The 20,810-nt window shown below is 54.6% G+C and overlaps 1 protein-coding gene across 1 annotated transcript; it reads left to right on the plus strand.

The window, feature by feature from the left end:
- Positions 1-1,498: 1,498 nt before the first annotated feature.
- COPG1 (COPI coat complex subunit gamma 1) lies at positions 1,499-20,682 on the plus strand. Its single transcript, XM_081276300.1, has 22 exons — positions 1,499-1,666; positions 3,344-3,396; positions 3,841-3,921; positions 4,162-4,233; positions 4,344-4,423; positions 6,070-6,145; positions 6,680-6,772; positions 7,009-7,095; positions 8,161-8,318; positions 8,401-8,534; positions 9,218-9,285; positions 9,708-9,896; positions 10,573-10,668; positions 12,015-12,258; positions 13,972-14,047; positions 15,208-15,311; positions 15,837-15,962; positions 16,326-16,394; positions 17,929-18,071; positions 18,297-18,468; positions 19,470-19,567; positions 20,437-20,682. Exons 1-22 carry the CDS (start codon positions 1,630-1,632, stop codon positions 20,665-20,667), a joined length of 2,487 nt encoding a protein of 828 aa, XP_081132426.1. The 5' UTR covers positions 1,499-1,629; the 3' UTR covers positions 20,668-20,682.
- Positions 20,683-20,810: the final 128 nt, after the last annotated feature.

A 20,810-nucleotide genomic window follows, 5' to 3' on the forward strand; every position in this document is an offset into this window, starting at 1 on the left:
AACTGGCTTGATGGCAGGCAGGACTTTTCCTTTGTCCCCAGGAATATCCACTCCTAGCAACGTGTCATTTTTCTCCTTCCCATCACTTCTCACCTCTACCGCTAGGGGGCGCCAGAGGCCGGCGCCGGATAAACACCCAAAGCAAAGAGCAAAATCAAGTTCAAGGCTGATCTTTCCCACTAGAGGGGTCCCCCAAAACTTCACCCCTCCAGTCCCAAGTTTTCAATTCTGCAAATACTTCAGTGCCATTCACACAGATGCACCCCAAATAGGTTGGAAATCATCATCTAGAATTTATTTATAACATGAACGAATGCAATTGTAACTATTATAACAAAATAATGCAAACTATGAGAATAATCATAATAACCGAATGAACTTCTCTTCCTCCCTCCCTCTTGTGGTGAATCAGCATCTGCATATCAGAGAGAACATTCCACCTTTGGCTTCTTGAGTCTGGCTTATTTCACTTAGCACGATAGTCTCCAGTTCCTACCATTTACCATAACAAAATTATGTTGACTATTAGAAAAATAAAATAGTAAGAAATAATTCAATTATAGTCGAATAGAATAGCAATAGAGTGCTAATTATCATAACTATAATAGAATTCTATGATTATATGTTATATAATTTCAATAGAGGGCACACGCCTGCAATTCCAGCAGCTCTGGAGGCTGAGGCAGGAGGATCTTCAAAGCCAGCCTCAGCAAAAGAGAGTCCCTAAGCAGCTCAGTGAGACCCTGTCTCTAAATAAAATACAAAATCAGGGGGCTGGGAATGGGGCTCAGGGGTTAAGCGCTGCTGGGTTCAATACCCAGTGCCCCCCCCCCCTAAAAAAAGTATAAAACAATTTGCACCACATGCAGATAAGAGCAATCCCACGCATTCGTTCGTTCAACAAGGACTTACTGAGCAACTACTACAGTCTACTGTAATCCTTGGCCGTGCATAAAAGACAATAAAAGCAGACACGCTTGGGAGAGCGCCTGCAATCTCGGTGCCTTGGGAGGCTGAGGCAGGAGGATCACAAGTTGGAGGCCAGCCTCAGCAATTTAGTGAGGCCCTAAGCAACTCAGCGAGACCCTGTCTCTAAATAAGATATAAAAAGGGGCTGGGGACGGGGCTCAGGGGTTAAGCACCCTGGGTTCAATCCCTGGTGCCTAATAATAATAATAATAATAATGATTTTAAATATATTAATATATTAAACTTTAAATAATATTAAAGCAAAAACAGAGTGATGGCAATTCAAGGTCGCAAAGAAAATCCCGCGGTGCACTTCAGCGGGGATCGAGGCGCAGGGACGCAGTGCGGCTCAGCCTGGGCCCACGTCCCCGGGGACCTCCCCGTCCCGCTTCCCTCCGCGGCTCCTCCACTCGCCAAGCCGCGGCGCCGATGGGGTTAACGCAGGCCGCGGCGGCGGCGGCGGCGGCGCGATTGTGCGCAGGCGCGGAGTGCGCGGTGCGCCTGCGCCTGCGCGATGCGCCTGCGCAGAGCGCCGGGCGACGTGGCCGAACGCAGCCCGGAAGTGGCCTGTGGAACGGCCGCCGGACCGCTGCTCGGAGCCGCTCGGTCCCCGCCCGGTCCCCGTCCCGCTGCTGCGTGGCGCCCGCGCCGGCCGCGACCATGTTGAAGAAATTCGACAAGAAGGACGAGGAGTCGGGTGAGGGAGGCCGGGCCCTGCGCAGCGTTCCCCATCCTCGGGACACTGCGGGGCGCCCGGGGCCCAGCGCGCCCTGTGCCCGGGCCCGGGGCCGCGCTGCCCGTCGGAGGCCGCGGCCGGGGCCTCCCGTCGCTCTCCGATCGGTGCCCGGGCCCCGCTGCCCCCGCTGCGGCCGGTCCGCATCCCGAGGCTCAGGGCGCCGGCCCGTCGCGCGCTCGGGGACCCTTTTTTGTCATTTTCCCAATTTGCTCTTTACATATTGTTTTTCGGGGCCAGGGAGGGAACCCAGGGGCGCTCACCCCCAGCCCCGTCCCCAGCCCTTTTTATTTATTATTTAGAGACAGGGTCTCGCTGAGTGGCAGAGGCCGGCCTCCACCTCGTGATCCTCCTGCCTCAGCCTCCTATACAGCTGGGATGACAGGCCTGCGCCATCCACCCGGCCAGTCCGTGGACTTTGATTTATTCTGCCCATCTCAGTAGCTCTCCGGAGGCTGAGGCCGGAGGATCGCAAATTGGAGGCCAGCCTCAGCCAAAGCGAGGTGCTCAGCCACTCAGGGAGACCCTGTCTCTAAATAAAATGCAAAATAGGGCTGGGGACGGGGCTCAGGGGTCGAGGGCCTAGCTGAGTTCAATCCCTGGGACCCCTCAAAAGAAAGGTCATGTCCAGTTCATTCTATTGTCTTTCCTATTCACATCCCTTCTACCTTCCCTTTGTCTCATCTAATGAACTTCAGCATCTGCACATCAGAGAGAACAGTCCACCTTTGGCTCTTTGAGTCTGGCTTAGTTCACTTAGCATGATCCTTTCATGTATAGGCAAATGCCATTATTTCATTCTTTACGGCTGAGTAATATTCCACTGTGTGTATGGACCATGTGATCTTTGTCCATCCATCTGTTGAAGGGCCCTAGGTTGGTTCCACAGTTGAGCTCTTGTGAATTGAGCTGCTGTAAACACTGATGTGGCTGCGTCCCTGTCATGTGCTGATTTGAAGTCCTTTGGGTATAAACCTCGGAGTGGCATAGCTGGGTCCCATGGTGGCTCCATTCCCAGTTTTCGGAGGCATCTCCTCTCTGCACTGGGCGACTTTGGGCGAGTGGTTTGGGCAGAGTGGAGCCCCTCACAGGACAGTGATGGGACCTGGAGACAGGTTGGGGGACCTTCGCTGCCGTACCTGTGGTGTGTAGGCTTTGCTTTGTAGATGACGAGGACAGCTGTCCCCTATATCGGGAGGGATTTTGCTGTGGCTTTGGCACCAGGAATTGAGCTCAGGGCTTTGCACGTGCCAGGCAAGTGCTTTCTGAGTGACATCCCCAGGCCCCCCACCTTTTTTGTGGTACCAGGGATTGAACCCAGGGGTGGGTGCCTAACCACTGAGCCCTGTCCCCAGCCCTCGCTACAGTTTTTTTAGTGACTGGGTCTCCCTGAGTTGCTGAGCCCTCATGATGTTGCTGAGGCTGCCTCTGCACTCGAGATCCTCCTGCCTCAGCCTCCCCAGCCACTGGGATCCCAGGCCTCAGCCCTTGTTATCGTTATTATTATGTCTTGAGATGGCACTCGGCTCAGGTGCCCAGGTGGCTGGGGTTCCAGGTGGACACCCCTGAGCCTCGCTGTCTGGATTGATCTGAAATCAGGGTCATAACCTGGAAGTGATTCTCTGTCCTCCTTGACTCTAGGTGGAGGCTCCAACCCTTTCCAGCACCTCGAGAAGAGCGCCGTACTCCAGGAGGCAAGTGTCATTGGGACCTCTGTGAATGTCATTGACGCACTCGGAACACAGACCCAAGTCCTGGTTTAAGGAGCCGTGGGGACAGGGCACGGTGCTTCATGCCTTTGTAAAATCACCACGGCTCAGGAGGCTGAGGCAGGAGGATCCCAAGGTAGAGGCCAGCCTCGCCACTTAGCCCCTAAGCCACTCAGCGCAGACCCTGTCTCTAAATAAAATACAGAAAGGGCTGGGGACAGGGTTCAGGGGTTGAGCACCCCTGGGTTCAGTCCCTGGTCCCCGAAAAAAAAAAAGAAAAAGAGAAACAGAACTTTTTTTCTTCATGACAATAAACTTGACTCGTGCGTTTATCCCGTGACTTCTCAAACCACAAATGCCCTTGAGAGTGGCCAGCGGAAGGGACGTGACCTGGGCCAGAAGGTCATGTCCTTGGTGGCTTGTTCCTAGGCCCGGGTCTTTAACGAAACCCCCATCAACCCTCGGAAATGTGCCCACATCCTCACCAAGATCCTCTACCTCATCAACCAGGTAACGGGTCGGGCTCGTGGGGGACCCTGGGCGCAGGTCAGCGGGCGCCCTGGGCCTCTGACGGTCTCCGTGGCGTGAGCCAGCGACCCAGCTCGGGTCCCCCAGTCCCCGATTGTGAAGTGCGTCTGCCACAGAGTCCCTGAGGGCGCGGGGCTGGGGACTCAGGTCTGGGGCGGGGGGCAGCTGGTGCCCGGAAGAGCCTTCTGTCCCCAGCTGAGGCTGCTCTCTTGGTGACCACAGGGGGAGCACCTGGGGACCACCGAGGCCACGGAGGCCTTCTTTGCCATGACCAAACTCTTTCAGTCCAACGATGTGAGTGTCGTGTGTCACCCCCACCCCACCCCCACCCCCACTTTCCTGGTGGCCGCTGGGACAGGTGGACTGTCATGGTGTCCGATGGGCTTTTCCCGCCTCTTTTCCAGCCCACGCTGCGTCGGATGTGCTACCTGACCATCAAGGAGATGTCCTGCATCGCCGAGGACGTCATCATCGTTACCAGCAGGCAGGTCTCAGGGCAGTCGGGGGCTGCTCCGGGTTCCATTGACAGGCACCAGAGGGCGAGACTTGGAGCTGCTGTGTGTCCAGGTCCCTCTTCTGGGCCCTTGCTGCCTGCCCCGCAGAGCCTCCAGAGTGTCCTGTCCCCCGTGACCTCCGTCTGTCTCAGGCAGCTTCTCCTGAGACAGACGGGACTAATGGACCTGCTCAGAACAGTTTTAGGGAGGACAAGTGGACTTGGGGCTCAGGGTGTCTGAGGTCCCAATCCACACATGGTGGCTCCACTCCTGGGCCGAGGGGAGGCAGGACATCATGGAGGAAGAGAGGCTCGGGAGGCTGAAGCAGGAGGATCGCAAGGTGGAGGACAGCCTCAGCCACTTAGAGAAGCCATAAGCAAGTTAGCAGGAACTTGTCTCATAATTGAAAAAAGGACACGGAATGTCCTTCATTGGTGGGTGGAGCATCCCTGGGTTCAGTGCCTAGTATCAAAAAAGGACACCTTTGGCCTCTTGTAGCCTTGGAATCGACAGGGTGACAGCCAGGCAGTCAGGCCATTAAGGTAAGGTGTAGAAAGGCTTGTTCTGGGGAGTATGCTGGACTGCGGGGGCAGATCAGGAGGGCACCAGCTTGATTTTGGACCTGAAAAATCATTTAGAGCCATCTAAGTGAGGTTTTTTTTTCTTTATTATTATTATTTTTTTTTTTAAAGAGAGAGTGATAGAGAGAGAGAGAGAATTTTTAATATTTATTATTTTTTAGTTCTCGGCGGACACAACATCTTTGTTGGTCTGTGGTGCTGAGGATTGAACCCGGGCCGCACGCATGGAAGACGAGCGCGCTACCGCTTGAGCCACATCCCCAGCCCTCTTTATTATTATTTTGAGACAGGGTCTTGCTTAATTGCAGAGGCTGGCCTCAAACTTGCAGTCCTCCTGCCACAGCCTCCAGCATCTGTGGGATTACCCCAAGTGGGATCTTAAAGGATGAGAAAGAAAGAGCAAGACAGAGGGCTGGGGACATAGCTCAGTGTAGATCTCTTGCCTAGCGTGTGCAGGCCCTGGGTTCTACCGCAGAACCGTTGGGGAAAAGACCAGAGGTGGAGGTGCAGAGGGAGTCCGGTCCAGGCTGAGAGAGCAACACATGCAAAGGCCTAGGGACCCATTATCCCAGTTCCTCAGGAGGCTGAGGTCAGAGAATCACAGGTTCAAGGTCAACTTGGGCAGTTTAGCAAGACCCCCATCTCAAAAGCAAAAATAGAACCAAAGGGGCCCGGTCTTTGGGCAGCTCCGATCTGTTCACTAGGAAGCCACAGAAATGTCTTGGTGATGTCAGTGCAGTGGCCCACGTCTGTCATCCCAGACCTCGGGAGGCTGAGGCAGGAGGATGGCAAGGTGGAGGCCAGCCTCGGCAACTTAGTGAAACCTTAAGCAGCTCAGCGAGACCCTGTCTCTAAAGAAAATAGAAAAAGGCCTGGGGGTGTGGCTCAGTGGTTAGTGCCTCTGGGTTCCATCCCTGGGACCAAAGCCAGAAAGGAACAGAGGGTGGCACTAAGCCTGGGACTCTTGTCATGCAAGCGAGCATGGTGGCAGGGGAACTCCAAGGGAAGGACAGGCCGGGCTCCCCGCGTCTCAGCAGTGCCCTCTCTTCGTGCAGCCTCACCAAAGACATGACCGGGAAAGAGGACAACTACCGCGGCCCGGCCGTGCGGGCCCTCTGCCAGATCACAGATGTGAGTCCCTGCTCCGCCCGGGCCACATCCCAGGCGGCCCCCAGGTCCATGAGCCAGGGCTGGGGGCAGGAGAACCTGGGGACGCTCTTCTCTGCACCCCACAATCTTCCTCTGCACCCCACAATCCTCCCCCAAACCCTCCACTCCTCCGGTGTACCCCACGACCCTCCCCCCACTTAGCCCCGCCCCTGCACCTTAGGCCCCTCCCCTGCACCTTAGGTCCCTCCCCTGCACCCCACGCCCCTCCCTGCACCCCACGCCCCTCCCTGCACCCCACGTCCCTCCCTGCACCTTAGGTCCCTCCCCTGCACCTTAGGCCCCTCCCTGCACCTTAGGCCCCTCCCCTGCATCTTAGGCCCCTCCTCTGCACCTTAGGCCCCTCCCTGCACCCCACGCCCCTCCCTGCACCTTAGGTCCCTCCCCTGCACCTTAGGCCCCTCCCCTGCATCCCAGGCCCCTCCCCTGTGCCCCCATTCCTCCCCCCCACCTTGTGCCCACTGCCTGAGGGTCCCCTCCCTCGTCCCCTGCCCGCAGAGCACCATGCTGCAAGCCATCGAGCGCTACATGAAGCAGGCCATCGTGGACAAGGTGCCCAGCGTCTCCAGTTCTGCCCTGGTGTCCTCCCTGGTGTGTGGCTGTGCTGGGACCCTGTGGGGGGGGTGGGGGGCCACAGAGGGCGCCCTTCCCCAAGGAGGAGCAGGGGGGCCTCAGAACCCAGCCCATCAGGGAAGCCAGCCTGGGGCTTCGGATTGAAGGGAAGGGACCCGTGGGGGGCAGAGGAGGGAGGGTGCGCAGCAGGCGGGGTTCAGGACCCCCGGAGGCCACCTGTCTGCCTGCCCCTTGACCTGCCCCTGCGCCCACAGCACCTGCTCAAGTGCAGCTTCGACGTGGTCAAGCGCTGGGTGAACGAGGCCCAGGAGGCGGCGTCCAGTGACAACATCATGGTCCAGGTGAGTCGGGCCAGGGAGGAGCCTGAAAGTCCTCAGGTGGTGGCCCAGCCCCTCCCGGCCAGAGCTCACACTTACCATGGCTGGCCTGGTGGCTCCCGGTGTCAGACTCTTGTTTATCACATCATCCTGGTGGGGAGACTTGTGGGGGACTCTGGGAAAGAATCCAGGGCTCCACTTGGGGACTGGGGTTAAAGGCTGCTGACCACCTGGGCACAGTGGTGCCCACCTGTCATCCCAGTGGCCTGGGAGGCCGAGGCAGGGGGATCACAAGTTGGAGGCCAGCCTCAGCAACTTAGCGAGGCCCTAAACAACTTATTCATTCCGTACTGGGGACTGAACCCCGGGGTGCTCTACCACTGAACTGCACCCCAACCCCTTTTTATTTATTTTCATTTTGATTTTTTTTTTTTAAAGAGAGAGGAGAGTGAGAGAGAGAGAGAGAGAATTTTTAATATTTATTATTTTTTAGTTCTGGGTGGACACAACATCTTTGTTGGTATGTGGTGCTGAGGATCGAACCCGGGCCGCACGCATGCCAGGCGAGCGCGATACCGCTTGAGCCACATCCCCAGCCCTATTTATTTTCATTTTGAGACAGCGTCTTGCTGGCCTCAAACTTCTGATCCTCTTGCCTCAGCCTCCAGGCTCGCACCCTTGAGTCTAGCTCCGCCAATTGTATTCTGTTTTAGTTTTTTTGGCTAGGCATTGAGCCCCGGGGTGCTTACCACACAGCTCTGTCCCCGTCCTTTTTATTCTTAAAATTTGAGACAGGGTCTCACTCTGTTGCTGAGGCTGGCCTCCAACTTGCGATCCTCCTGCCTCAGCCTCCCAAACTGCTGGGATTCCAGTTTTGCGCCACGCGCCTGGCTCTCTACCACCAACTTTTTCTTCTTTTTCTCTTTTCCTCTCTGGCTTCTACATACAAGGTGACACCCAGGACCCTTGACCTGCTGAGTTGGGCTCATTTCACTTAACATGACGCTCTCAGGTTCCGTCCGTTTTCCTGCAGTGACTCTGCTGCTTCCTTCCCGTGTCACAGCGTCCCCTCTCGCTCTCTGTCCTCAGTACCACGCGCTGGGGCTGCTGTACCACGTGCGCAAGAATGACCGCCTGGCGGTCAGCAAGATGATCAGCAAGTTCACGCGACACGGCCTCAAGTCGCCATACGCCTACTGCATGATGATCCGCGTGGCCGGCAAGCAGCTGGAGGAGGAAGACGGCAGGTCCGCCCTGCTCCCCGCTGGGGATGCCCCTCGTAACCCCCCACAGCGTCCCCAACTGTCTCTCGTCCCTTGTCACCTGCAGCCGGGACAGCCCGCTATTCGACTTCATCGAGAGCTGTCTTCGCAACAAGCATGAGATGGTGGTGTACGAAGCCGCCTCGGCCATTGTCAACCTGCCAGGCTGCAGTGCCAAGGAGCTGGCCCCCGCCGTGTCAGGTGGGCCCCCACCCCCGCCCACGTCTGCCTGCGGGAGCCAGGGGCACCCTGAGATCGGCCGCGCTCCGGTGTTGGGCAGGGCCTGGGGTCCCATCTGGGTTTTTTGGTGCTGGGGATTGATCCCAAAGGTGCTTAGCCACTCAGCCCCATCCCCAACCCTTTTTATGTTTATTTTTATTTAGAGACAGGGTCTCCCTGAGTTGCTTAGGAGCTTGCCAAGTTGTTGAGGCTGGCCTCCACCTTGCGATCCTCCTGCCTCAGCCTCCTGAGTTGCTGGGATTGCAGGCGTGCGCCACCAGGCCTGGCTGGGAGGGCTATTTTTGATTCTGTCTTTCCCCTAAAGAGGCCAAGATGAGGGTCGGGTCTATTCTGAAGCCAACCAGGTGGCCTTGGTATGGAGAAGGCCTATTGGAGGAGCTCAGGTTGAACCCCCTCAGGAGCTGTTCCCTGGTGTTGTGAGGAGTCAGTGACTAAGACCCTCAGTGACTCTGGTGCCTGCACACAGCAGGTGCTCAATAAGTGAAGAGCACCACTGGGCTGTCTCTTAATGGGCAAGGAGGCTGCTCACAACCCAGCCACCCAGGGCCAGGGCCCAATGGGCTTGTGCCCCTCCTCCAGAGAGGCCCTGCCCTGGTCTTCCCAGCACTGAGGGCGGCCTGGCTGCACCCCGTGTCCCCCCACAGTGCTCCAGCTCTTCTGCAGCTCCCCCAAAGCCGCGCTGCGCTACGCCGCTGTCCGCACCCTCAATAAGGTAAGAATCCCCAGGCGGGAGGGTGGCATCCTGGCTGTTTTGTTATTTTGGATCCCAAGGATTGAACCTAGGGGTGCTTAACCCCTGAACCCCGTCCCCAGCCCTCTTTAGATTTTATTGAGAGGCAAGGTCTCACTGAGTTGCTAAGTTGCGGAGGTTGGCCTCCACCTTGCGATCCTCCTGCCTCAGCCTCCCGAGCCGCTAGGATGCCAGGCATGGGCCACAGCGCCTGTCCAGCTGGTGGTGTTTTGGGAAAGGCGTAGACCTGGTCCTCATTACCTTTTCTGGGGGTGAGATTCCGGGGTCGCAGTTCCTTTCTCTAGATGGTGAGCTCATCCGCGGAATCTCTTGACTGGGCCAAACTGTTTAAATGAGGTAATGGAATCAGGTCCTGCGTCTGTGTCTCTCTGCGCCCCCAACAGGTGGCCATGAAGCACCCATCAGCCGTGACAGCCTGCAACCTGGACCTGGAGAATCTGGTCACAGACTCGAACCGGAGCATTGCGACCCTGGCCATCACCACCCTCCTCAAGACGGGCAGCGAGAGCAGCATCGACCGCCTCATGAAGCAGATCTCGTCCTTCATGTCAGAGATCTCGGACGAGTTCAAGGTAGCCCAGCCTCTGGCCTCAGAGGACAGGCGTCATGTGCTCGCTGTGTCCACAGGCCTCCTGCCACGAGGGACCTGAATGGCTAGTCAGCCTCGAGGCTCAGTGATAGTGGACACCTCCCCCTTTGGGGGCCTTGCCCTGGGGGACACGCACATCCTACCTCTGGGCCTTTCTGTCCTGGTTTCTTTGAGTCTCGAGAACCCTGGCTTTGGGCTAGGGCCATAGAGGTCAGCCCAGGAAGAGAGACTCCCGCAACAGGAGCGCTGGCCAGAGGGGGCCAGGGATGAGCACCCAGCCGCCCTCTCTTCCTGCCCTTGATCTGCTGGGGTTCCCACTGGCTCAGCCCAACTAGAAGGCAGAGGGCATGGGAGCCTGGCAGTGCCCACTCCAGAGGTCCGGTTCGTAGCTTAGCTGGCCCAGCAGCTCTGGAGGCTGAGGCAGGAGGATCGCAAGTTGGAGGCCAGCCTCAGCCACTTACTAACTTAGAGCGACCTTTTATTTAGTCTCTAAATAAAATATAAAAAGTGCTGGGGACGGGGCTCAGGGGGTAAACACCCCTGGGTTCAGTCCCTGGTACCAAAAAAAAAAAAATCCAGTTGGCACTTGGCCAGCTGAGTTGCTGGGGTAGGGGCTGCTGCTCACGTCCGTCCATCCATCCATTTGTTGTCTGTCCCAGGTGGTGGTAGTCCAGGCCATCAGCGCTCTATGTCAGAAGTATCCTCGCAAGCATGCTGTGCTCATGAACTTCCTGTTCACCATGCTGCGGGAGGAGGTAAGGGTGGGGCCCTGGGGTGGCTGGAGCTCGTCGTCCTGGTGCTCAGAGCCACCTGCTCACCGGCTCGTTTTCCTGCTGCCTGCGGCCCTTTAAGCTCCTGTTGACGCCCGGTGGATGACACCTTGCACCATTGCTGGTGATTACAGGAATGAGTAGTGACTCACCAGCCTGGCACTGACGGTGCATGAGACGCCCCAGGGTGACGTTTGTGCAGAGGAGGGAAAACGTTATGTTCTCTAAGGGCAAAGACGAGTGCAGGAATATTCCAGGCTGTTCCAGAGTTCTATGGTGGTTTCTTTTTTTTTTTAGATTTTTTTATTTGTTCTCCTTAGCTCCCCGTGACAACAGTGAGAATTCTGCCATGTCACACCTACACGAGGTGTGACTCCCCATTCCTGTGGCTGGACCTGCTGTGGGGTGTCCCTGGTCGTGGGTTCCTCTGTGAACATGGGAAAGGGACGTCCATTCATTCCTCTGTCTCTCCCAGTCCCCCCCTCTCCTCTCCCTTCACTTCCCTGCGTCTCGTCCAGTGAACTTCTGTCCTCCCCCCTTATTGTGGGTCAGTGTCCCCATATCAGAGAGGATACTCAGCCTTTGGTTTTGGAGGCTGGCTTATTTCACTCAGCATGATCGTCTCCAGCTCCATCCATTTACCAGCAAATGCCATCATTTCATTCTTCTTCAAGGCTGCGTAATATTCCATTGTGTATACCATATTTTCTTTACCCATCCATCTGTTGGAGGACACCTAGGTTGGCGCCATAGCTTAGCTATTGTGAATCGAGCTGTTATAAACGTCGATGTGACCATGTCACTGCAGTGAGCTGATTTAAGTCCTTTGGGTGTATATCTACAGGTGATTTCTTGTAGAATTGGATATTAATTATGTGATATCGGGTCTGTTTTTGTTCCTGTTGTGAATTAGTGATTTCACTGATGTCTCAGCAAAATCAGTGAGTTTCACAGGAGCAAGAACAAATGCTCATGGAGTGGACCTACTCTCTAGATACCAGTGGCCTTCACCAGCCCCAGGGGCCAGCCTCAGCAACTCCGTGAGACCCTGTCTCTAAATAAAATATAAAAAAGGCTGCAGACAGGGCTCAGGGGGTGAGCACCCCTGGTTCAGTCCCCAGGACCACGCACACTCAAAAAAAGAAGTTTTCATTGAAGTGTCAGAAGACAGTTCTTCTAATAGAAACTAGGAGAAGGCCTCAGTGAGCCAAACCTTTTGTTTTACCTAAAAATGAGATGCAGCCCCAGAGAGCCAGGTGCCCTGCCTCCAAGTTCTATTTGCACCAGTGTCACTTGTCCCTGGTCCTGGCTCAGCTGACTGCCCCCACCAGGGTGGCTTCGAGTACAAGCGCGCCATCGTGGACTGCATCATCAGCATCATCGAAGAGAACGCCGAGAGCAAGGAGACCGGGCTGTCACACCTGTGCGAGTTCATCGAGGACTGCGAGTTCACCGTGCTGGCCACCCGCATCCTGCATCTCCTGGGCCAGGAGGGGCCCAAGACCAACAACCCCTCCAAGTACATCCGCTTCATCTACAACCGGGTGGTCCTGGAGCACGAGGAGGTCCGGGCAGGTAGGTCTGGGCCAGGGCTGAGCTGGGCCCTCAGCGTGTGTGGGGTGGTGACCCAGGACCTGAACCCCAGTGGGGACACACAGGCGAAGTGCTCTTTTAAGAAAGACCTTAGCTACATCTAAGGTGAGTGATACTTCGATCTTAAGTTTCAAAATACGCTGGTCTTTAGGGTATTGTAATTGTTCTAATGATAATTGAGATAAATTCATATACCGTAAATTTTGTCCCTTCACGTAAGTGGACAGTTCAACAAGGGACCACCTTGTTTTTTTTTTTGTTTATTTTAAGAGAAATGATTTTTTGATATTTATTTTTTAGTTTTCGGCGGACACAACATCTTTGTTTGTATGTGGTGCTGAGGATCGAACCCGTGCGGCATGCATGCCAGGCGAGCGCGCTACCGCTTGAGCCACATCCCCAGCCCTGACCATCTGTTTTTCATTTCATCTTGGTTTGGGCAGTGCTGGGGATGCAGCCCAGGCCCACCCCACACGCACTCTAGGCCACACCCCAACCGTGAGGCCACGCCCCAACCAGCAAGACACACCCCTAAGACACTCCAAGACTAAGATACCCCTACACTAAGCTACGTCCCTAATCACTAAGCCACGCCCCAACCACCAGGCCACACCCAACCACTAAGCCACACCCCTAATCACTAAGCCACACCCCAACCACTAAGACACACCCCTAATCACTAAGCCACACCCCAACCACTAAGACACACCCCTAATCACTAAGCCACACCCCAACCACTAAGACACACCCCAACCACTAAGCCACACCCCTAATCACTAAGCCACACCCCAACCACTAAGACACACCCCAACCACTAAGACACACCCCTAATCACTAAGACACACCCCTAATCACTAAGACACACCCCAACCACTAAGCCACACCCCTAATCACTAAGACACACCCAACCACTAAGCCACACCCCAGCCACTAAGCCACAGGCCAACCAAGAAGCCACACCCTAACATGAAGCCACGCCCCCAACCAGGAAGCCACGCCCCCAGCCTCAACCATCCTGTTTTTTTTTTAAACTTCTTTTCTAATGATTTTTTAGTTGTCAGTGGACTTTATTTATTTTTATATGGTGCTGAGAATGGACCCTGGGGCCTCACCCATGCCAGGCAGGCGCTCTACGGCTCAGCCCCAGCCCCAACCCTGATTTCTATTTTTGAACCCACCGTGGGCAGGCTTTCTTGTCTCCGCCATGCTGTCCCTAAGTCCACCCTCACATTTGCAGTCATCTGAGGCTCAACAGGAAGTCGAGGTCATTTGGAATCAGAATCCAGACTTGTAGGCAGCTCATGGGATGGTGCCGTCGTTCACTTGGGAAGAGTTCCTGGTGCTGGGCATCAGCCTGTAATCCCAGGAAAACCAAGGTCAAGCCCAGTCTCTGTGCCTCAGCAAGACCCTGCTTCAAAATAAAAATGAATAGGGCTGGGGCTCAGTGCCAGAGCGCCTCTGGGTCAGACCTAGCGTCCCCAAGGAGGAAAAAAAAATGGTAGCTCAGGAAACCTGCACTGGGCGACAGTCACCCCATTTGAGTAGGTAGGCATTGGGGGCCGCTGAGCCATCGATCATGTTGGTGACCCTTGGGGCCCTCTGGGGCTCTGCTGTGTGAAGACCCTCTGAGCACCAGGAGTGCCCGTGTGGCGACTCACCAGGGAGCTTTGGCAGTGATTTTGGGTGTGCCAACAGGTGCTGTGAGCGCTCTGGCCAAATTTGGAGCCCAGAACGAAGAGATGTTGCCCAGTATCCTGGTGTTGCTGAAGAGGTATGCCTAGGCCCAGGGACCCTTTTGGGTGACGTGTTGCCTTAGGCCCACTCAGCTTCCCCTAGTCTTTATGTAATAAAAAAGGAGGAGATAGAGCACTTGCCTAGCCTGTGTCACACGCTGGATTCAAGCCAGGCACAGTGGGGCGCATCTGTCATCCCAGTGGCTCTGGAGGGTGAGGCAGGAGGATTGAGAGTTCAAAGCCAGCCTCAGCAAAAGCGAGGCCCTAAGCAACTCAGCAAGACCCTGTCTCTAAATAAAATGCAAAGTAGGGCTGTGGATGGGGCTCAGTGGTCGAGGGCCCCTGAATTCAATCCCCAATATCCACCTCCCCCCCAAAATAAGATCCTGGATCCATCCCCAGTCTGTGAATGAATGAATGGATCAGTCCATGGTTTTTAACGTATTCACAGAGTGCTGGAACTAAAACCACCATCTAAATTTAAAATATTTTTTAGCTGGGTGTGATGGAGCATACTTGTATTGTTTCCAGCTACTCTGCAGGCTGAGGTAGGAGGATTGCAAGTTTGAGGCCAGCTTTGGCAACTTTAGTGAGACCCTGTCAAATTAAAAAATAAAAAGGACTGTAGCTGGGTGGTAAAGTGCCTCTGGATTCAATTCCCAGTACCACCAAAAAAAAAAAAAAGAAAGAAAGAAATTATCGCCTCCTCCAAAAAACCTATATCCACTTATAGCTACATCTCATTCATTCAGCGTTTCCAGATCCAAAGAACCACAAATCTACTTCTTTTTTTTCTGGTACCGGGGAGTGAATCCAGGGGCACTTAACCCCCGAGCCCTGTCCCCAGCCCTTTTTATTTATTATTTAGAGACAGGGTCTCCCTGAGTTGCTTAGGGTCTTCCTAAGTTGAAGAGGCTGGCCTCCAACTTGCGATCCTCCTGCCTCAGCCTCCCGAGCCACTGGGATGAGAGGCATGAGCTGCTGTGCCCAGCCTAATACTCTTGAGCTCTGTCCTGGGCCCCCTCTGTGCATTTCGATGGCTTTATACAAGAATTGCCAGGACACCACCTCTGGCGACTGAGCTGTCTGAGCTTTAAGAGACCCGCCTCCTCCTGCCACCCCTTGATGAAACTCTGCAGCGTGCTTCCTGCCAGCGCTGCGGATCCCCAGTCAGCAGCTCCTCGTGTCCCGGCTGCAGGTGTGTCATGGACGACGACAATGAAGTAAGGGACCGAGCCACCTTCTATCTGAATGTCCTAGAGCAGAAGCAGAAGGCCCTCAATGCAGGCTACATTCTGAATGGTGAGTCCTCCCTGGCCCTCTGCCCAGCTCCTCCCAGAACAGCTCACTTTAATGAGGCGAGGGAGGCCCAGGCCAGACTCTCTTTGGACCTTCCTGGCAACCTCAGGGCAGCGTTGCTGGGATCTCAGAAGGCCCAGGGACATGCAGGCCACGCCATGTGGGTGGAAACAGCCTGGTCAATTGAAAATACTCATCATGAACAAAAATAACTGCTGCTGGGCACAGTGGTGTCATCCCAGCCGCTCCGGAGTCCGAGGCAGGAGGATCGCGAGTTGGAGGCCAGCCTCGACAAGTTAGTGAGGTCCTGAGCAACTCAGCGAGACCCTGTCTCAAAGTAAAAATGAAAAGTGATGGGGCTGGAGCTCAGGGGAGAAGCAACCCTGGATTCCATCTCTGGTATCAAAAAATAAACAAATTAAGTGATTTTCTCAGAGCCAGACCCCCTAGGGTTTGTAATTTGGGGGATTCCTGGTGACATTCTCTCGCGTTGTAAGGACGAGTGACCTCTCTCCCACTGGCCTCTAGGTCTGACGGTGTCCATCCCTGGTCTGGAGAGGGCTCTGCAGCAGTACACTCTGGAACCTTCAGAAAAACCTTTCGACCTCAAGTCTGTGCCCCTGGCCACCACGCCCACAGCTGAGCAGAGAACAGGTGAGATCTGCGCTTTTGGGGGTACCGGGGATTGAACTCAGAGCATTTGACCACGGAGCGCTACCCCCGGCTCTATTTTGTGTTTTATTGAGAGACAGGGTCTCCCTGAGTTGCTTAGGGCCTTGCTTTGGCTGAGGCTGGCCTCCAACTTGCAATCCTCCTGCCTCAGCCTCCTGAGCTGCTGGGATAACAGACATGCGCCATAGCACCCTGTGAGATGCTTGCTCTTTTTCTCACATGCTCTGGACATTTTCAGGAGTGTTGGGCTTTACGGCTCAGGGACAGCACTTCAGTCAGCACCCTGAGGCCTGTCCCCTCCTAGTGGCCAGAGCTGTTGGTTAACCTGTATATTTGTGCCTACAGAGACCGCCCCCATCGCAGCTGTCAAACAACCCGAGAAAGTGGCCGCCACCAGGCAGGAGATCTTCCAGGGTGAGTGGCAGAGCTACCAAGGAAATCCACGACAGTGGTCAGCGTGGGCCCACGCGCCTTCCAAGGCCTGACCATGTGGATCACGTGGGACCTGGTCAGTCTCCTCAGGGGGATTAAGAACTGAACAGAAGGCAGAAACCTCACTCGGTCTCTCCTGAGTGCTGGACTTGGAGACTTGTTTGTCCTACTCTTCTTTTCTGGGAGGGGTGAGACCAGGGACTGAACCCAGGGGCCCTCAACCCCTGAGCCCCGTCCCCAGCCCTATTTTGTATTTAATTTAGAGACAGGGTCTCCCTGAGTGGCTCAGGGCCTCGCTTTGGCTGAGGCTGGCCTCCACCTTGGGATCCTCCTGCCTCAGCCTCCCCTTTTGGGACCTGAGGAACTAGAAATTCAGAGAGACAAAGTCATTGGCCCAGTGTAGCTAGCACAGGTGGAAACATAGAAGCACTGAAATTAAGATCCGGATCCACCTGGCTGAGATCTGCTTACCCCAGACCCCAGCCCAGGTCAGGAGGTGTCATTGAGCACAGCCGAGGTTCAGAGATACAGGACCTTGTTTGAGTTGTTTGTTTTGGATTCTGTTTGTGTTCGGTTCACATTGTTTTTTGTTTTTTGTTTTTTTTTTTAATATTTAGTTGTTAGTTGTAGTCGGACACAATACTTTTATTTATTTACTGTTACACGGTGTTGAGGATCGAACCCAGGGCCTCGCACGTTCTAGGCGCGCGCTCTACCACTGAGCCCCAGCCCCCGCCCTCCGTTCACGTTGTCTGCAAGTTTTATTTAGTCGTCCATCTATTCCTCCAGTCTTGCATCTCTTTTTTTTTTTAATATTTATTTTTTAGGTTTTTTTTAGGTGGACACAATATCTTTATTTACTTATTTATTTTTATGTGGAGCTGAGAATCGAACCCGGTGCCCCACACGTGCTAGGCGAGCGCGCTACCACTTGAGCCACATCCCCAGCCCCAGCCTTGCCCTTTTAATTAATTTATTTATTTTTGGTACCAGGGATGGAACCCAGGGGTGCTTAACCACTGAGCCACATCTCCAGTCCTTTTATTTATTTATTTTTTTTGACATTTTTTTAGTTCTATGTGGACATAATAATATCTTTATTTTGTGTATCGTTTTTATGTGGTGTTAGGATTGAACCCAGGGCCCCACATGTGCGAGGCAAGAGCTCTGCCAACTGAGCCTCAGCTTCCTTCTTATGTTTTATTTAGAGCCAGGGTCTCACTGAGTTGCTTTTGGCCTCACTAAATGGCTGGCCTCCACCTTGCGATCCTCCTGCCTCAGCCTCCCGAGCCATTGTGGTGACTGACAGGAGAGCACCTCCATGCCCGGCCCAGTTGGTCTGTTTCTTGTCAGGTCTTTTGTAGGACAGGGGAGGGGAGTGTTCCTAGGAGGCAGTGCCAGGAGCCAATCAAGTATCCACATGCATGTCCCCAAGAATGAGCCCTGAGAATTCACTAGAAACCACCCCACGCTGGTGTGGGCCACCGAGGCTGAGCGGGTGTGGCTGTGCTTTTAGAGCAGTTGGCTGCGGTGCCCGAGTTCCAGGGCCTGGGGCCCCTCTTCAAGTCGTCGCCCGAGCCAGTGGCCCTCACCGAGTCAGAGACGGAGTACGTCATCCGCTGTACCAAGCACACCTTCACCGAGCACATGGTGTTCCAGGTGAGCAGACGGCCCCAGGTCCTGGAGTGGCCTGGCACTGCCACTCTTGAGCTGCTGGGGTCCCCAGTTTGGTGGCAGGGTGTCCCTGAGGCTCTTCACCAGGGCCTTTCTAGCTCCTGAGGTGGGCCAGAGACAGGGATCCGGGGTGGGGGGCTGCCTGACCCCGTGGGGGAAGGGACCGTGGGCTTCCCCGCAGCCTGGCCTGGACCCCTGTCCCCTGTCCAGTTTGACTGCACCAACACACTCAATGACCAGACCCTGGAGAACGTCACTGTGCACATGGAGCCCACGGAGGCCTACGAGGTGCTGTGCTGTGTACCTGCCCGGAGCCTGCCCTACAACCAGCCCGGCACCTGCTACACACTGGTGGCCCTGCCCAGGGACGAGCCCACGGCCGGTGAGTCCCACACGGTGGCCGGCCTGGGGCTGGGGGGAGGGTGTCACGTAGAAGCCATTGTGAGATTTCCACTGTCGCTTATTCATGTCACAGGTTGTATTCACACAAGCACGACGTGAATTGTTATGATTTATATTGACATAATTATACGCCTTTAGGTTACATAAAAAATATTATTTACATATTTACATCATATAGTCCACATTTATGTTATGTATGAATATTATGTTGTATTTATACTGTTTTAATCATATCTATAAGAAATACATCATATGAGGTATAAATAATGATAATATGAATGTGAACACGTTTACATGATATAAACATTATTTATATAAATTAATATTTACACTTATTGATATACTTAGTGCTTTTGGCCTCACTAAGTTGCTGAGGCTGGCCTCCAACTTGCGATCCTCCTGCCTCAGCCTCCCAAGGCACTGGGGTGACTAACAGGAGTGCGCCTCTGTGCCCGGCCCAGTTGATGTGTTATAAATGTTATTATTTGGATTATTATTTATATTTATGTGAATCTGTCTATATAATGTGTGTGTCACGTGTTTGTGTTGGTCATTTGTTGTGGTGGTGACAGGGATGTAGCCGGAGTCCTTGCCCCGCTCTCCCTCTGGGGACATGAGCGCTGCTTTCCTCTCGTAGCTGAGGGAGCTGCGGCAGGTCCAGTGGCCCCGACACTCAGTTCTGCCCAGTCCCCTCCAGCCTCTGGAGCCACCAGCTTCTTGTCCACACCTTGGACAGTGGCCGGGGGCCGTGACGTGGACGCAGCCAGTCTGCACCGTCTCGGCCTCTGCCTTGGACATGACCCGACTGCTGTCCTACGAGGTGGCACTTTCATTCAGTACAGCCAGCTGGGGTGGGTGACATGTCACCATTATTGATGACACAGCAGAAGCCTAGAGGACAAGCTGTGGTCCTGCCTAAGGAGGACCTTGATCCCACGTGGCCTGGGGACATCCCGGCCACACAGTCTTGCTTTCCCCCAGTGGCCTGCACGTTCAGCTGCATGATGAAGTTCACTGTGAAGGACTGCGACCCCACCACCGGGGAGACGGACGAAGAAGGCTACGAGGACGAGTACGTGGTAAGGAGGAGGCCACCATCCGACCCATCTTCTCCCTGCTGAGTTGGCTTTATGGATTTTTTTGTTTTTCTTTTTTCTTTTATTTTTTAGTTGTAGATGGTCACAATACCTTTATTTTGTTTATTTCGTGTTTTTTTTTTTTAATGTGGTGCTGAGACTCGAACCCAGTGCCTCGCACATGCCAGGCAAGTGCTCTACCACTGAGCCACCACCCCAGTCCTCTTTTTTGGCTTTTTTCATGGTGCTAGGGATTTGAACCCAAGGCCTCACACCTGCCAGGCAAGTGTTCTGCCACTGAGCTTCAGTAGATTAAAAGAATGGTCTGGCCAGGTGCAGTGGCCCACACCTGTGATCCCAGCAGCTGAGGAGGCTGAGGCAGGAGGATCGCAAGGTGGAGGCCAGCCTCAGCAACTTAGTGAGCAACTCAGTGAGACCCTGTCTCTAAATAAAATACAGAATAGGGCGGGGCTTCCCCCCAAAAAATAGATAAATGAAAAGAGGAGAAAAAGAAATGGTAGCTTCCCTTGGACCTCACCCCTGTGAGTGACTGACAAGGGATCGGCCTCAGCTCCTCCTGTAGTCCCTGGACACCCGGTCCCCAGGTTCTGGCTGCAGGCAGGCCCACAAAGATTGTGTCCCACAGAGAGAAGTCTAGGACGAGTCCCATGTCGTGGGCTGGTTCCTGTGGGCACCCAGTAGGTGCTCTGTGTCTCGGGAGTCCTTGGTGTCCTCGGTGCCTCGTGGGCGCACCTGCCGTGCAGGGTGCAGGGGGCCTGGGAGAGGCATTCAGAGCAGTAGCCCCTGACGGACACAGGGCGGGTGTCTGTCCCACGGGGATGGGCGACTGACTTGTACCTGTACCTCTGCAGCTGGAAGACCTGGAGGTCACCGTAGCCGATCACATCCAGAAGGTCATGAAAGTGAACTTCGAAGCCGCCTGGGACGAGGTAGGGGATGAGTTTGAGAAGGAGGAGACGTTCACCTTGTCCACCATCAAGACTCTGGAAGGTAAAATCCCTGACCGACCTGCCCTCCAGGACCCTCGGGTGTTATTTCAGAGTTCATTTGTTTTGCTTCCAAAGATCCAGGACCATGTCTAGAGCTCATACCTTTAACACCCCTTCATTAAAAGCCACTCAGCAGGGTGTCAGTACCCAAAAGAAAAGCACACCTATAATCCCAACGACTCGGGAGGCTGAGGCAGGAGGATCGCAAGTTAGAGGCCAGCCTCAGCAATTTAGCA

Source organism: Spermophilus citellus (assembly GCF_964194105.1).
Source record: "Spermophilus citellus genome assembly, chromosome: 19".
In the NCBI taxonomy this organism is placed as follows: domain Eukaryota; kingdom Metazoa; phylum Chordata; class Mammalia; order Rodentia; family Sciuridae; genus Spermophilus; species Spermophilus citellus.

What these genes read in the sequence shown, in the direction of transcription:
- COPG1 (XM_081276300.1), top strand. Translation starts at nt 1,630, where the DNA reads ATGTTGAAGAAATTCGACAAGAAGGACGAGGAGTCGG. An exon ending in GTGACAACATCATGGTCCAG is followed by an intron (nt 7,096 to 8,160) that starts GTGAGTCGGGCC and finishes CTCTGTCCTCAG; the next exon opens with TACCACGCGCTGGGGCTGCT. An exon ending in GCTGGCCCCCGCCGTGTCAG is followed by an intron (nt 8,535 to 9,217) that starts GTGGGCCCCCAC and finishes GTCCCCCCACAG; the next exon opens with TGCTCCAGCTCTTCTGCAGC.